At 38.7% G+C, this 18,330-nt stretch overlaps 1 protein-coding gene and 1 pseudogene across 1 annotated transcript; both read right to left on the bottom strand.

Moving 5' to 3' along the window:
- Positions 1–38: 38 nt before the first annotated feature.
- On the bottom strand, positions 39–4,093 carry LOC140859074 (uncharacterized; annotated as a pseudogene).
- Positions 4,094–9,029: 4,936 nt separating this feature from the next.
- LOC140859399 (protein trichome birefringence-like 38) lies at positions 9,030–14,128 on the bottom strand. Its single transcript, XM_073261068.1, has 5 exons — positions 13,854–14,128; positions 13,599–13,770; positions 11,011–11,186; positions 10,740–10,898; positions 9,030–9,330 (listed from the first exon to the last, which is right to left on the bottom strand). The coding sequence occupies exons 1-5, from the start codon at positions 14,126–14,128 to the stop codon at positions 9,030–9,032; spliced, it is 1,083 nt and encodes a 360-aa protein (XP_073117169.1).
- Positions 14,129–18,330: the final 4,202 nt, after the last annotated feature.

The following is an 18,330-nucleotide window of genomic DNA, read 5'->3' as shown; positions in this document are numbered from 1 at the left end:
CGCACCCACAACTTCAAACAAGTCACCAGCGGCAATAGCGCCTGCACTCCTCTTCCACCAGTTCTGTTTGCTGCACTGCAGCCTCTCGGCCCTCTCCTGCTTTTATTTCTTTTCTTTGCTGCTCATGCTCCGTCTTCCCTTGTTTCTTCTGTTCCTCGTGTTCTTGGTAGCCTCTTTCAGCAGCAGCCTCCTCCGTTCCTATGAGTCAGAGTTTCTAAAGTTCCTCCTGTCCCTTCTGAGTCTGTTCCTCGAGCTGCACCCAACTTCATTACTATCCAGTCCATAAATGGTTTCATCTTAGCATCATACGGGAGAAATTCTCCTTATTTAGATGAAGTCCGCGAGTTATTATTCAATACCTTTGCTTCAGTAGAACTCTGCTCGTTCTTTGGGTCACTCGCTAGACTCTTGGGCTGTCTCCTTCGCTTCCTCTGCTTTCTGCTCCGCTAATTCCTTGGTTCTCTGTCCTGTGCTCCAGCTGCCTCCTGTGTCTCCCCTGGTTTCTGGCCAACATACTCCATAGCCTTCTGACCTGCACCGGCAGCTGCATCCTTGGCTCCCACCGCCTTCTTTCAGGCATAGTCTGCTGCACTCTTACCAGTGCTCACGGTTGCACCTCTGGCCTTCGCCGCTGCCTGCTGCGCATAATCCACAGCACTCTTTCCAGTTTCCACCGTCACGTCTTTGGCCTTCGCTGCAGCCTGCTGCGCATAATCTGCAGCACTCTTTCTGGCGCTGACCGTCACGTCTCTGGCCTTCTTGGCGCCTTGCTTCGCATAATCCGCAGCACTTTCACCGGCGCTCACAGTGACATCCTTGGCCTTCACTGCAGCCTGGACTGCAGTATCCTTCGCTGCATCATACCCCTGCCGGCCCTTTTCCATTGCAATACCCATTGCAGCAGAAGCCTTCTCCGCAGTGACATTGGTGGCGGCACGGGCTCCCTGAACGACAGGATGGTATTCCTGCTGGGCCTTCTATGCAGCATAATCCTTGGCTGCAGTTCCCCTTCTCTGCAGCATACCCGGCAGCGACTCGGGCCCCATGCCCGGTAGTGACCTTCGCCTCGGTACCCTTGGCCGCCAGATAAGCCGTGGCGGCAGCGAGGCCATGGGTGTCGGTCTCTTGGGTGGAGACGCCCCTCTGCTTGGCTTTCTGGGAAGCCATGATTCGTGGAATCTAGTGCTGATATTCTTTTTCTTCCGCGCGTGGAACGGGATTATGGGTGAGGGAGAAGGCGGAGGGGTGGACGGTTCAAGAAAGAAGAAGAATGAGGAGGCGGGTAGCCTGGGCGTTAGTTGACATCTGTTGAAAGCGCGTGGAACGGGATTATGGGTGAGGGAGAAGGCGGAGGGGTGGATGGTTCAAGAAAGAAGAAGAATGAGGAGGCGGGTAGTCTGGGCTTTAGTTGACATCTGTTGAAGGCCCGGCATACGTGTTGTGCTTAAGAGACACGATGATGGGCAGAACGCCTATTATAAGATTGATGCTCAGTTCCATTCCAGTGTACCCTTTGATAAATATGATTATGCCGGGTTCCTATCTTAGAGGATTGGAGCAGTGATTTTGAAACTTCTTATGGGACTCGAGATAGGATGGGTATAGCATCCACCTACTGTTTTGAAATGCGGTCTGTCAGCTTGTGAGGGATGGAGGTTTGAAGATTCAGTCTCTATTGATCAAGAGCGATCATGATTGTCAGATATATTATCAGATTTTTTATTCAACCAGATTATTTGTGGAGCAAAGTGATTAGAGCCCGATATGGAATGTGGAGTTAGAAGTCCCAGATCCAAGCTTCTCGTAGTTGCTCCTTCATTTGGAAAGAGATTTGTGCTCATCGATCTATTATTTTGGCATAGGTCAGATGGTTGATTGGGGATGAGATTTTGATGGATGTGAGCCAAGATGCCTGGATATCCAGCCTATCTCTTTTCCACTGGCTGTCCTACGTCAGCAACGAGATAGTTGATTATCTGCATGTCTGTAACTTGTTCACTATTGATGGCAGGGGCTGGAGAGCTCAGGAGATCACCTATTTATTTAGTGGTTCGCTTATTGATCGGATTCTTGCCACTCCGATCTCATTGCATCACAAGTAGGATCTGAGGATGTGGGGTCAATCTTGCTGCCCAAGGATCCCTCGAGGGGTCTGATCAAGAGATGTAGGCCAATGACGAGTAGGAGGATTGAGGCTATTTGGATTTGGAGAGTGGTCACCCATCTCAAAGTGAGACTTTTTCTCTGGAAGCTTGCACGAGACTGACTTCCGACATGCACACTTCTTGGAGATAGGGGTATGGAGCTTCTAGCTTCGTGTTTGGTCTGTGGACTGGAGGATGAGTCGATGGAGTATGCCATTCTTCGTTGTCGAAGAGCAAGGTTGATTTGGAGGAGGGCGGGCGGCTAGCCTAGGGAAACGAGTAGTGGCCTTTGGTTGGAGCCCTTCCTAAGTGAAATCTGTCAAAATATGACGAAGAAGATCTCCACTTGGGGGAGCAACACGGCCTATATTACCTATCAGATTTGGCTTTTTAAAAATAGCTTAGTCTTTGAAGGCAAAGTGTTGCCTGCACACTAAGTGCTGGAGAAAGCCATCTATTTGACTATAGAGTATAGCCATTTCGACGTTGCTGACCCATCCCTTGACTCCTCTGATCCCTGAGACTCCCATACTACTGCAGCGATTCAAAGGATTATTTTCATTTCTTGGGAGCTTTTTCTTTTGGGGTTTGTCAAGATGAACCTCGATGGCAGTATCAGAGATGGTAGGATTGATGTAGGCTTTGTCATCTGGAGCTCAGATGCTTGGTTGTTAGCAGTGAGAAGCTCCTATCTCTTTGAGCTTTCAATCTTGATAGCTAAGGCCGTCTGAATAGAGTTTATCTGTGCCAGATAGGGATTGCTAGTGGATAGAATTTTCATTAAGAAAGATTCTACTATTATCGTTGAATAGATCCAGGACAACATGAAGCAGCAAAAAATCCATCTGCTCTTCCATGACAACTAGATTACTCTACGTCTCACGATTGTTGTGTTAGTCCATTTATCAGAAGGCGAACTATATGATAGATTGGGTTGCATCCTATGTGATGGAGTATTTTAGAGACTGAATTTAAAGACAAGATGAGACATGCTCGTCGGTCTTGAAGGATATTTTGTATGGTTTGCTCTCACGTCAAAATAATGTGACCGTCTGCATGGAAAAAAAAAATGGTTAGTCTTGGCTTTTGTTGAATACGACCTCACGGTGTTGTATTTTTGGAGGCCAAGAAGGATTTACCTTCCTTGGGCCAAATCCATTGCTGGATCGTGCGATGGTTGTTGCAAGAGCTATGCAGGCGGATGATTCCGAAGGTTCGAAGTGCTTTGAGAGCTGTACAAAATATGATCTGACGTGCTACGTCGTGAAAGAAGATCAATCATTCTTTCATGCAAGGGATACAATCCGAAACTGAATGTGAGGGTGCAAATGGCATGCACAACGGACTCAGTCTTCGCATTTGCACCATGGTGAGACCTTGCAAACTGTGCCACGTGTACCTAAGGTCTGCAATGGTGCGTGACTCTTGTTGCAGCCAATCCCCTCATCGCCTGATCGTCGGAAACAGACACCTGCAAAGAAAGTCCTAACTGACCGAAGATGTCTCCGGTGGGGACCTTCCGACGCTCAAGTCAGAGAAGAGACTAGGCAACAGTGGAAAGAACCAGGGGCTCAGCTTGAGAAAGCTTAAGAGAGCTTGAAAAAAGCTTGTCAAAACTTACCAAAACTGTTGTCTTATCCCCTTTTATAGTAGAATGCGGTATAGTCCTGCCATTAATGATGCAGACAACTGGAGAGTTGTCAAATCGTCAGGGGCTATCAAATCGTAGTGGGTTGTCAAGTCATCAGAATTAACCTGTGTCCTTGACGGGACATGCCCCATGGCAGTCGTACAGCATGTCCTTGGCAGGACAACAGTCCATAGCGGTTGTACGGCGTTTGGACGGGCTGACCGACTATATGTCGGTATTTGATTGTCGGGACGTCGGGTGATGACTCGAAAACACCGTCGGCTGATCTGGTGCCTTGTGGAAGTCGGACATTGGCCGCCACCCCCGACAGTGAGTCGGTGATATAGGTTCGACCGCTCGACCGGTTGGAAACAGTATTGACCTATTTGGCCGATATACCTTCGGTCGGATATTGTCGACAGTCATTGTCGGAGTCGTCTGTCCGTCCGGTGGGTAGAGTCGGACGTCAGTAGGACCGTTCCGAGGATAAATAGGCATATAGGGGTCAGTCGGTATATCCCAACAGCTCCAAACCATGTTTGCATTTGGAGCCGGGTGTTGCTTTGGGCGTCATCCAAACCCAACCAGACTTGAATCTCTAAAGCTCGGCTTCAAAATCATGGGTTAGATTGGATTGGGTCAGTTGGATCAACTTAGCCAAGTTATATGTAAATGTCCACATGACTAATATCTAAAAGTAAAACAAAATAAGCTAGAGATGACAAAGTATAAACAATGCGAGCTTGGGTCAAATTATATATTTACAAAGCAAATACTAATGAAATCTTGAAAAATTAAGTCATATTTAATACTAATATTTATGTGGAAGTTTGGCTTGGCGCAAACTATGCCTAAACCTGCCTAGCCTAGTCCTATTTCAGGTTACCACCGTAGATATATCCAAATGATGCCTAGATGCAAATTGCATTCGGTTGGCATTCCAAATTAAAATGTACATATAGGAAGTGTTTAGTATGGAATGATCCATTCAGAATCAAGGGTGTTATGAGTGAAGATGATGAAATCACCATATTTAATTGCACCATTGTGATCCTACGTAGTAGTGATTTTAGATCATCCCCGCTCTTCAAATCATCCCTTGATGTGATATCCATTCTTAAAATCGGGAATTCAAGATCATCCCTAGATAGTGATCTTAGGTTGAAATATAAGGACAAAAATATCTTTTAGTTTAATAAAATATTTGATATATCAATATATCATTAATATATTATATTAATATTATATATATGATATTATATTATATTATAATATATTATTAATCATATCTATATAATAATAATAAAGCAATACATCGGTATTAGGGGTAGCATTCCGTGTTGATATTTAAGATTATAGGATAATCTTCCACGATGCTATATATCAAGTTTTATTTTTTTTATTTTTTTAATTAAAAATAAAAAATATAAATATAAATTTATATCTATATCTATATAATAATAATAAAATAATAAACAGATTTAGGGTCCATGTTTTGTGTTGACGTATGGGGTGTTGGTAAAGGAAGGGGGGCCACGTGAAAAAACAGTGCTTATGCTTTCCTATTCGCCCGCTTCACCTATGCGTCCCTATTCGCTCGCTCTCCATTCTAAAGCATCTTCACTTATGATTGAGGCCTTCGTCGATTCCCCCGCCCATAGCGTCGACCCCGGCCAACAGTCCCACTGCCACTTGCAACGAGGACGTGGTGGTTCTTGGAGCTGAGCTGCTCGCAGGTGGCGGAGTGGGATCCGACAGAGTTGGCCCAGGTGAAGTCGAAACCATTGGAGAAAAAATGGTCCTCGGTGGTGGTGATGAGGGCGATGCTGCGGACGGTGGCCGACTCGATGCGGACGCGGGTAAGGGTGGATCGGATGGCGGCGATTAGATCATGCATCATATGGTTCTTGGAGCTGAGCCGCTCGTGGGTGGTGGAGTGAGATCTGTCAGAGTGGGCTCAGGTGAGGTCGAAGCCGTTGGAGAAGAAACGGCCTTCGGCGGTGGTGACGAGGGTGGTGCCGCGGATGGCAACTGACTCAATGCGGATGTGGACGAGGGGGGATCGGATGGCGGTGATGAGATCGTGGCCAAGGCGATGCTCGCCGTCACTAGTGAGGGTAAGGACAAAGATGCAGCCGCACTTCTTGAGAGGAGTGTTGGAAAAGGTGGGAGGGAGCCACATGGAAAAAAAAAAATCCTCTCTCGTCCCTCAAGAACGCTTGCAGAGCAGGGTAGAACTGTTCTTTCTGGAGTATTTTGGTTCGATCATGGCCAAACACTGTTTTTTCTCCAAAATATGGTAAAAATTTCAAGCTTATCGAGAATGAATCATGTTTGCTTGGAAAAAAGAGCTATCCCTTCTTTTTTGTGAGAACTTATTTAATTTTTGTTTCGGTTGGGTTGTGGGGTAGATTGTAAGAGAGAGATTTTTTTACTTTCATTTTAAGAGGAAAATGTCTATCCTTTTTCTCCAAGAACAGAGTAGTTTTCGTTCAACCATGACATCAGTTTTTATCAATATTTATACTTACATCAAAAAAAATTACTTGATTCAAAATAACTTATCTACAATGCAAATAGAAAAAAATCCCATACATTACATGGGTAATATGCTAATAATAATAATAAATAATAGACGGATATTAGGGATGATATTTCGTGTTGACACATAAGATTATAAGGTGATCTTCTACAATATCACATATCAAAATTTTTTTATTTTTTTATTTTTTAAATAAAAAATAAAAAATATAAATATAAATATATATAATAATAGTAAAGCAATACACGGATATTAAGAGTAGCATTCTGTGTTGATATGTAAAATTATAGGATAATCTCCTGCAATACCACTTTTCAAATTTTATTTTTTTATATTTTTTTAAAAATAAAAATATAAATCTATACAATAATAGTAAAGCAATCTATCTATATAATAATAGTAAAGCAATACATGGATATTAGGAGTGGCATTATATGTTGACACGTAAGATTATGAGATAATCTTCCATAACACCACGTATCAAGTTTTATATTTTATATTTTATATATTGTTTAAATTAAAAAATAAGAAACAAAAATATAAATTTATATTTATATAATAATAATAATAATAAAGTAATACACAAGTATTACGGATGGCATTTCATATTGACACGTAAGATTATAAGATAATCTCCCATAACGTTATATGTTAAGTTTTATTTTTTATTTTTATATTTTTTAAATAAGAATTAAGAACCAAAAGTATAAATCTATATAATAATAGTAAAGCAACATCATGTGTCAAGTTTTACTTTTTTTTATTTTTTAAATAAGAAATGAGAAATAAAAGTAAATAGTATGATAAAAAAATCTATCTATCTATATAATAATAATAAAATAATATACAGATATTAGGGATGATATTCTACATTGTCATATAAGATTATAGGATAATCTTTCACAATACTACATATCAAGTTTTATATTTTTATATTTTATATTTTTTAAATAAAAAATATAAATATAAATAGTATGATAAAAAAATCTATCTATCTATATAATAATAATAAAGTAATACACAGGTATTGGAGGTGGCATTCCATATTGATACGTAAAATTATAAGATAATCTTCTGTAATGCCACGTATCAAGTTTTATTTTTTTATATAATAATAGTAAAGTAATATACGGGTATTAAAAGTGATATTTCGTATTGACACATAACTTTATAAGATAATTTACCACAATGCCACATATCAAGTTTTATTTTTTTATTTTTTATATTTTTTAATAAAAAATAAAAGTATAAATAGTATGATGAAAAAATCTATCTATATAATAATAGTGAAGCAACATACGAATATTAGGGATAACATTTTATATTGACACGTAAGATTATAGCATAATCTCTCGCAACGTCAGATATCAAATTTTTTTAATATTTTAAATAAAAATAAAAAATAAAAGTATAAATAGTATAATAAAAAATTTATATATCTATATAATAATAATAAAGTAATACATGGATATTAGGGGTGACTTCTATATGGACATGTAAGATTATAGGATAATTTTTCACAATGTGACGTATCAAATTTTAGTTTTTATTATTTATATTTTTAAATAAAAATAAAAATATATATAGTATGATAAAAAAAATAATATCAAATGCAGTAATCTTTACTGATTTGGAAAGCCTTCTTTGGAAAGAAGAACTCTCAAAAATCCTTTTGATCTTATTATGAAATTAATTAGTGAGAGCAACATTTTATATAAAATATAATCATTATTATCAATTAAATCTCCGCAATATAAGGATTGAGTGCTAGTTAATTATTATCATATGATAATTTTAACTTAGAATAAAAATATCTTATTATATTTTATATTTCGATAGTAAAAATATTTAATATAGTACTTCTATTTATCTTATTTTTTAATTAAAATAAATATTTATATTAATAAGTAATATATTATAAGTACAAATAAAAATAATAATTCTATAATAACAATTAATATATTCTCATAGGATAAATAATTTATAAAACTAATAAATTTACTTTTATAGAGTCTATTAATCATTAATATATTAATAAGTATAGTAATATTTTATTTATAATATATTATATATGATTAATAAATATATTTTATGAAATATATTATGGGTAATTTGGTATTATATAATCAGTGATCTTGGATTTCCATAAAATACCAAACATGTTACTTATGAGTACCTGAGGATCTTTAATCACTGAATTATAGTCTATCAAATATAATGATCTTAGATCACTAATGATTAGATCAGAATTCAAATTACCGATGATCTAAGATCACTGTAGTGATCCCATTTGAATTACCAAATGCTGCCATTATAATCTTGTTTACCCTCCTCTCGTTTGGAGAGGATATCGTACTGATCTTTTAGAGATTTATCTCAACTAGATTTATTATTATTTTTTCAAAGGATCTTGTGGCTTATTTGTCTATTGGCATTGCTTCTCTTCGAATAAAACCATTTTAATCACATTTCTTTATGGATTTCCCATAATTTTTCCACCCGTTAACAAATTAGCGACCATTCTGCACTAAGGTGTCTTCGAGGACCATGTACCGCAAGTTCACGTCCAAATACTTAAGTAGCAACTTGGAGAAGAGCCAATACAACATATAAAAGGACATAAATTGAACCATTTTTTCATTTGAGAAATATATTCGAATCATTATTCATTTCAAGGAACGATTTCCTTCCCATGGGAATCCTACATGCTATCTCACTTTCGACTCACAACAGCCGCATACATGAGCTGGTTCCATGTGTCCGGAAGGCCAGCAACGCACCAATGGCTGCAGTCATTTTGGTAGTGAACACCATTATACTTTGATGGGTGAGCATCTTTCCTGAGCTGCGACAGAAAGGTTATATCCAGGTAATGTACGGGCTTCGACATGGTACGCAACGTATATAAAACGATGGCTTCTTGTGGCGGTGGTCCTGCAGGATATGTTGATGCGTTCAGTGGCTGTGTTTGCGTAGAACAACTATCTTTGGGTGACCCGCCCCAATCCTGTCCCCTAGTTTCCGAGTGATCATACGTTAGTAAAACACAATATCAAAGAAACGTTTGTAATAAAAAACTGGGCAAGATAAATTGTCATCATTAAAATAAAGTATGCCATATCTCACGTCCTGAGCTGCGACATTCCCATTCTTTTGATTCAGTGTGAATGAAGTATATATACATCTAGATTTCTTTTGGTTTCCATTTTTTGGGGGTTAAAAATGTGAAAGAAGCATCTTAAATATTAGGAGAAAGGAGAAAAGAGATAAAACTAAAAGTAATCTTGGAATAAAATGGTGACAGCTATGAAGAAAATGATTGTAAGAAAATTAAAGGTGGGGAAGAAAATAAGAAAATTATGTGATCTTCCCATGCTTCTCCAAAAATATTATCTATGCTTCTTCCTTTTAACCCTAAAAAATTGTTTGAGCTTCTAAAGGCACGGTTTAATACTTTTGAGAGTATAAAAACTCTTTTCCAGCGAAAGATCACGTAAGGTACATAATTGTTTGATTTTTTTACTGCATATTGTTATATTTTGTTATCATCATGCAAGGAATATTAAGTCTCATCCGGCCCTTTTTGTTTTAGAGCAAGAGGGAGTCCAACCTATACATTAAGTATTTTGACTAATGTTGGGATATGAATCCAATATTTTTGCCCTAGAAAATTCTCAAAGTAAGTTACTCATGATCAAAATGTAAACATATAACACCACTTACGATTTGAATCATTGACCCCTCACTTTGAAGTGGAGTATTACTGATTATCCATATTAAACACCAAGGAAAACATGTTCGGGAACTTGAACTATAGCAATTGAAGACTTCATCCAATAAGTTACCTCTCATTCTGAAGCAGAGTATGACTATTTATCCATATTAAACACCTAGGAAAATATGTTTGGGGACTTCAAAAGTAACAACCTAGGCCTTCATCCAAAAAAATTAATCAGAAAATATTATTAAAATTTTTTAGTAATATATAAATATTTAAAATTTATCTAGTACGTAGCTAATATAGAATTGAACAAATATCTGCTTGGATTCTTATACAAACATAAGATCTTCAAGTTTTTGAGGGTGTAACCACCCGGCAATAGCCCAACATGCCACTAGCTCAACATAGATTCATATTGCACTTGATAGTATCACCAGATGTGCTACTTGCTGAGCAATAGCCCAACATGCCACTAGCTCAACGTAGATCAGTACTGCACTTGATGGCATTACTGGATGCGCTACTTGCTGTTAGATTAATGTTGCACTTGATAGCATTACTAGATGTGATACCTGCTAATGTTTGTTGTGTGATGAAATTTGACGTATCGGAAATTGTGTAGCGTAATATTTAACTATCAGACCAGACTGTAAGAAAATTTCCTCACAGAGAATTTCCAATTGACCCCCTGCCATGACTTACCGGTAATGTGATGGAGAGATTCCCTGGTAGAAGACTTCAGTTGTGGCTGGATTGATGCTGGAGTCCACCCAGCTGGCCCACGTGGCCAGTGCCTTAGAGAAAGCCTCAGTGCGGTCCATGTCCTTCAATATCTTGTCGCCGTCCTGAATGAAGTCCCATCTGCACCACAAAATCCTCCTTAAGCTCTTAGTTCCAAATATAAATTAAAGTTGGCCGTCCTGTAGATATGAGCAAAGTGGAAGACAGAAAGGAGCTTGGATGCCGTTCTCACGGCTGGGAGGGTCCCCTCGTAGGCCACCAATGCCATGTGTTGAAGATGAGCACGTCAGCGCCGAGCCACACTCGACCACCTTGTATAGAATCCAGCTTGAGAACCCGTCCAATTTTCTCGCGGACAATGTCCACCAAATAATGGCTGGGGTAAAACATCACCGACACATTATAGTCCTGTAACAATCCCAATGTTAGCTTATTTTTTTGAGCCAAAAAATATGTGTTAGAAACTTAATATAACACTCTGGGACCCCTCACGTTGAGGCAAGTCTGCCTTGGCCCTTGGCCTCTATCAAAGAGGTCGAATAATGCTAACACGTCTCTCTCTCTCTCTCTCACACGCGCGCCCGCACGAAGGAAGGAAAAAAAAAAACCAGGAGTACTAACTTGCATACGCTTTGGAAAAGAGTAAATAGTGCGATGTGCCCTCACCCATCCTGGCGAAGTTGCAAACGGAGAAAAGGCTAAGCGATCATGGTAGATTGGAGTGGGAAAGAAAAACTTTGCAGGAATAGGAGGGGGAGGGTGTCTTTTTCTTGGTTAAATTCCAGGCTTCTTTGCTATGCGGTGCAAAGAACGTGCTTTACGGAATTTTAGCAAATGATCACCTTTGCACGAGCCTCACCAAAACCTTTCAGCATCTACCAAGCAAAAAATTTGAACTGAATCCGGCTCCACTGGTACTTCTTTGTTCCATTTGTGAAGCCAACTTAAAGCACGTGGACCGTATTCCATTTGGTCCCCTAAGTCAAGCTGTTGAATGATCGTCTCTTGTAGTAGCTAACGGACGCTGCCGTAAGTGATTTGAAAAGCGGATGCATTAACCATGGTTCCTTTATAATTATTTTTTTAAATAAATTATATCAGATTTATGTCTATTATACGATACACAGCCATTAATAAAATTTATATTTGCACACAATTAAATTAATAGCATTAATGGAATAATTTATCTAATATAAAAAAATAAAATTACCTCTATAAAAATAATGCTCCTTTTTATTTTCTCTACTCTCAAATGTCTTTGGAATCTTTTATCTACAACAGTCTATTTATTAAAACCTTCATCAATGTCTGCCTATTTCATATCGATGCCATTAAGATCAATCTCTAGACCCACGATATCTCTTAATTTTTTCTCTTACTTGGATGGATATTATATCGCTTAAAGCTATTTTAATTATTTTTTAAAATTTTTTTACATGACATCTGGATCGTATTTAAGTTAAACTAACATTCTATTAAATTATGAATTAAAATATTAAATAAAATAAATCTCAAGAGGATAACCATAAAATTTTTAAACTGTTAAGTATAAATATAATTTATCCATAAACTCATGAAGATTTTTATAATTTATTCTATTTTTAATTGAAAAGTTTTAGAAAATCTATCACGTTCCTGGACTCCTAAATCAAAAACATCAGGTAGATTTTTTGATGATTAAAATAAAGTGTAAATTGCACACTCTAGTAAAATTAAAATTTTAGCTTGAAGTCCTTTTTGTTCTACACAATTTATAACTAAAATCCTTAAAATTTTTCCCCTAGGACCCCGCCCTACTTGTCCTCAGATTCCACGGCCTCTCAATTGACAACGACGGCTTTGGCGCCTCCAGCAACTCACCGACGGCAGGAGGGACTACCAGCTTCATCCAGTCCACCGCTTCATAGAGGCGGGCGAGAACTCATTCCTCCACCTCTCCAACCGTACGTCGCCCCCGCTGGATCTCAAACTCGGCTCCCTTCGCCTCCAACCTCAGGGGCGTCACGGTCGCGGCCTATGTCACGGGATCCGACGGCCTCAAGGTCGTCATCGCTTGTATCATCGTCATCGATCCACCACCTCAATGATGGACCGGTCTGACTCTGATGTTTCCGCGAGGGAAAGAGAGAATATGACGACAGAACGGTTCTGGTCGTCGTGTACTTCAGCGGTACCAAAGGCGTAGCCTACTTTCTACCAAAAAAAAAAAAAGGCGTAGCCTGCGTTACCATGACGAGCGATGGAAGAGGATGTTCCCCCTCGGTCACGTGATGGAGAGATCTATTAGGGGACAATTTCTTCTCGTGTTTGCAAAAGAACGGGTAATCAACTTGCTAGCCATCTAAACTAGTCCTTAAGCAATGAACGGCTACAACCATGTTAATGCACCTTGACATTTACCATGGATACATGTACCACAAGCATGGTATGTTTGTGTTTAGGATGAATAAACTAGTAGCTAGTAGGTGAGAAATTATAGGTTAGAACAGTTCCACCACATATATCTTGGATAATCTAATAAAAAGCCACAACACCATTTATCAATGAAAAAAATATATATTATTTTTTAAATTTAATTAAAAATTTTGAATAAAAAAGTTTTATTGATTCATCAGCTAACAATTTTTGCTGTTTTGAATGAAAAAAAATTCATTTTCTTAGATAATGCGATAGTTTCTTATTAATTGATCTAAAATATATATAATAGAACTATTTCAACCAATAATTTACCGGTAATTATTTGTCATGTAGATGTTGAATATATGATAATATTTTCTAATCAATGAATTTTTAATATAAAATAGAGATAGAAATACGAACCTCGAATATGACGGTCTTAAGCGTTCCATTATCACTAGAGTTAGTCTTTTGATTGGGCACCGCCATGTAGAGAAGACATAAAAGCGAATTATACTGATTCAAGCTTAATGAATCACCCACGAACATTATCTTCTTTTCTCTCCACCTCTCCAATAAGTCTCTACCATCAAATCTACAACTCCAATCCCCGTATTAGTTCCCTCTTAAAACTTCAAATACTCCAAAACACACACACACGCAGGATGCGGGACTCACCTTGGGAGGTCGCAGCCGTTGGGACTCCATCTGTACTTGAGGTACAACTTATCGGGGCGGCCGTACCTGAGGCAATTGAACTCGCGGCGATTAAAGGGGCAACTCTCCGAGTCGTAGGGAGGGTATGACTCGTCGTACACCCAGCTCCCGTTGAACAGATCACACGCGGCCGGGCTCAATCTCCCCGCCGTCACGGGCCACAAAGAGGCCATGAGGACCAAAGAAACGTAGCGGAGTAGGAGAGGAGCAAAGCCCAAATGAGTTCTGGATGCCATGGAGCTGAGCGGAAGATGAGAGATTAGAGAGGATAGACCAAGGATAGAGATGGAGGAAGAGAGGAAGAGGGGAGGGAAGGAGGGTGGGGTTCTTAAAAGGAATCCTCTATTCGCTAATGTGGACGTCTGTCTCGCATTGCTTTCTAATTTTTCGCATGAATAATTTTCGTAATAGAGGTTAAGTTGGAGAACATGATCTTCCATTTCAGCAGGCAGGAATGCAACGTAAGTAGCCACGTTCTTTTTGTCCTTCAATTCTTACCAAAAGAATCAAGAAAGAAAGAATCATAGAATGAAACGTTTTTTCCTATTAATCGAAATCTACATTGAATGATAATGATTAGTTTTCAAAATATGCATGATAATCTTCAATAAAAAAGAAATCTGCATGGATACACTAGTTTCCATTAGTTTTTTTTTTTCTTTTTTTTCCTCTCTAATTCAAATTCCCGGGGGAATGATGCAATGTACGTCGGTTGATCTACTCCATGTCCTCATTACTTGGTTACTTGGGATAGCGACGCTGACCCCTTTTTTTTTTTTTTAATGGAGACTCGACCTATTATGTCCCCGTGTTCAACTATATATCCCATGCCACCAACTCTGGCAAGTTGCACCGATGCTCTTGTACCATGTGGAAAAGAGGTCTTTTCAACGGGCACACTAGCCTAATGTTAGACGTAAATTATTTAAGGGTGGTCATACCGCCAAATTTGATTTCTATAACGTATTTATTTCTAACGGATTGTTTTTACAATTAATGAAATCTATTGGCTTTTAACAGTTGGAACTCAGACTAGTAGCAAGTAAAATTGCTAACCTCCATAATTTTTTTCTGTTTGGAATGTTCGACAAGCTTCTAAAATTTCAGGCTTCTTTTTCTTAAAGAATTCATCCCCAGCTATTTTGCACTTGCTACGGCCCCTACATGAATCTAAATTTCATGATCTTTTCGAGCTTCGATAACCTACGGGACCAGCCGAGAGTGACCCCGTATCAGACGCGTCTGCTCATGGTTCAGTTGCTTATACTGTAAACATCTATACTACCAGCTCATAAGGTCCAAAGACTAAAATTTCTACAACTAAAGCATGCAGTAAGGAAGACGGTTGCTTCATTTATGGTGTCGGGTTTGGTTTGTAGCATTCCCTGATCTAACTCAGATAGGCTTTACCGCAGATAAGAACTGCAATTCAACTCTACCGGACAAGATTGTTAAGCCTTGATTCTAGAAATCATTTTATATCACATTAGGATCGGTTGTAATATTGCATTACCATGTTAAGCTGTACTATATTAGATTGACTATATTATCATGTTAGACTTGGTTTGTATCCGATGATTTGTTTACTATTTTAGATACGAAACTATGGCTATAAATAGCACCATATATACCATACATTGAGAAATATGAAACACAAAAATTCCTTCTCCTCGTTCTCTTTCTATTTTCATGGTATCAAAGCCAATGATTTCATCGTAGCATTTTTTTTTTTTATCTCTTAAACTCTGTTGCTTCAGTAGATTCCATTGCCCTAGTATCCATCCTGCCACCACATGATAGGCTATCCTTTTTCTTTCGCTATGAATTCGAATATGGCACAGGTAGATGTTGCTCAACCCATTTAAATTATTTTGGAGGGTTCTAACTACAATCATTGAATTCAAGTCATGTAAATGTTTCTGAAAGGATGCAAATTCCAGCGATACGTCACTGACAAAAATTTCAAATCGAAGAAGACTGTACTGAATCTGATACAGATTTTCAGATATAACTCGAGGTCAGAGATAGCAACAACTTCAAAATTATCATATGGTTCACTAACACTTCAATCAATATTTTATTCGGATGGTTTGATATGATAAATGAACTATGAGATTTTTTCGAATAAAGGTACTCATTCATAGATTTAATCCATCAATATCAACTTCTCATAAAATTTTATCTGTTTAAACAAGATCTAGGTCAATCTATTACTGAATTTTATTCTTTGATGTCTGCTCTTTAGGACCTAATAGCTATGTTTGAACCTAAATAGAAGTGCATAGAAGATGCAAATTAATTTATTGTTTATAGAGATAATATGAGGCATAATTAATTTTTGATGGCACTTCATGATGATTTTGAGTCGGTCCGACATCCCTATTGCATCGCAGCCCTCTTCCTATATATTCTTGTATAGCTATTGCAGAATTATTGTTTGAGGAAACTCATAGACAAACAATAAAAACTCATTCCTCTGACTCGCTAACGGCTACAACTCTATTATTGAAATCTAGTTCTAACCAGTTCTCTTCAACACGATATTATAATTATTGTCGTCGTGATAGCCATGTTGTTGGAAAATATCATCAACTTGCCAGAAAAAATCAAAATCAATGGCGACCTAATTTTGGAGCTTAATAAAAGAATTCAAACAGAAATACCACAGGCTCAGAAAATCAATACAGAGGTTATCCTCATCATCGAGCTCCTACTGTATGTGATGAGAATCTTTCTTCTGAGCCTAAATTGGCTATCTATTCCCTCACTAAGACTGACATTAAGGCAATCACCAGGCTCTCACTAAAGTTGGTATCAATTTTTCTGCCTCTCCTACCACTTTTGCCCTTGCAATCATTCTAGGAAACTCTTCTTGGTATATAAACTCTACCTGTTGCAACCACATGACCTCAGATTCATCTCTTTTCTCCACTAAATCTCTTCTTTCTAATGCTGCCACTATAATAACTGCTAATAATTCTATCATGGATGTGAGTCACATAGAATTTATTTCGATTTCTAATTTATCAGTTTCTCAAATATTCTCATAAGTTCCTAAACTTTCATTGAACTTACTTTTTGTGGGTCAATTATGTGATATTAGCCTTGACTTACATTTTTCTCATATTATTTGTGTTTACAGGATTCTCAAACAGGACAAATTACTGGGACATGTTATAAGATGGAACATCTCTTTGACCTTTTTCTTTTTTTTTGATAAAGCAGTACATTCATACTATCCTGATATGGACACCATCAAGAGTATCAGAGAATAAGACATCACGGAAACTACTTGGCATTATGGATATATTAGTCTAAATCACATCCCCTGAAGGTCTGAGTGCTCCACCACAAAGGAAGCAACTCAGTCTGCTGTTGTGTTGGCCTTCCTCTAGATATGCCTGGCATATATGATAGCGGCCCCTCTCAAAGCATCACAATATCCCTCAGAAGTAGATGAATAGCATCCTCTATGTCCCGCATCTAAATCTATCTGACACCATAGTAGAGTCATCTTCTATGATGAGCCAATCTACCCTAAGAGCCAACCTCGCATAGGCAGTACCGGCCATGTAGTCTACAGCTCCACCTCGAGGATTATAGTATCCACTAGGCAGCTCTCGCCTACAGCCAACGGTCTCGAGTTCAGGCCATGAATCACAAATCCTGCTCCTCTCAAGCCAGACACACTACCATCGAAATTGATCTTGAGGAATGTCGGGAGTGGAGGCTCTCAAGAGATGAACACTCAATGGGTCGCTCGACAAGCCCAATGGATCCTAGTAATCCGCTATCCTCAAGATTGAATCGGATAGTGAAGAATGAACAAACTCTATTGCCTGGGCCAATGCTCTCTCCACCATAATAGCCACTGATGATCATCTCGACTCAAACACCAAATTGTTCCTAGATAAGCAAATGTAGTATGCAACATAGGACACAAAAGTCCCATCGAGCCTCACCAAATCTAAAGCAGAACTCTGTCGGAAAAACTCCACAAAGGTCTGGGATGTGGTTGTAGTCAGAATAGCAATCACAAATGAACCTATCCACTGTCAGATCTGGATAGCTCTTGGGCAATGGAACAGCACATGCTCCATAGTCTCCTCCACCTCATAATAAGGACAAGTAGAAGGGTGATCAAGACCCCTATCCCTCAGCACCGCTTTCGATGGGAGACAGCGCTAGGCCATCTTCTAAAGGAATAAGCAAACTCTCGGACGTTCTAAAGCCAAGCACCATTACTACATCGGACGGCTCCCTCCAGAACATGTCATATAAATTTCTTGTCACAACCCTCAGTCTATATGTAGATCTCCACACCCACATATCCGGACTAGGATGGATAGGAACAGCGGTAGTGAGCATTCTATCCACAAGTTAGCCCCTAAAACTCGAGCCATTGCCTTTGGGTTCCAACCCCTTCCCTCAGGCTGAA

Source organism: Elaeis guineensis, chromosome 7 (assembly GCF_000442705.2).
Source record: "Elaeis guineensis isolate ETL-2024a chromosome 7, EG11, whole genome shotgun sequence".
Lineage (NCBI taxonomy): Eukaryota > Viridiplantae > Streptophyta > Magnoliopsida > Arecales > Arecaceae > Elaeis > Elaeis guineensis.
This window is presented reverse-complemented; position numbering and strand designations above follow the sequence as displayed.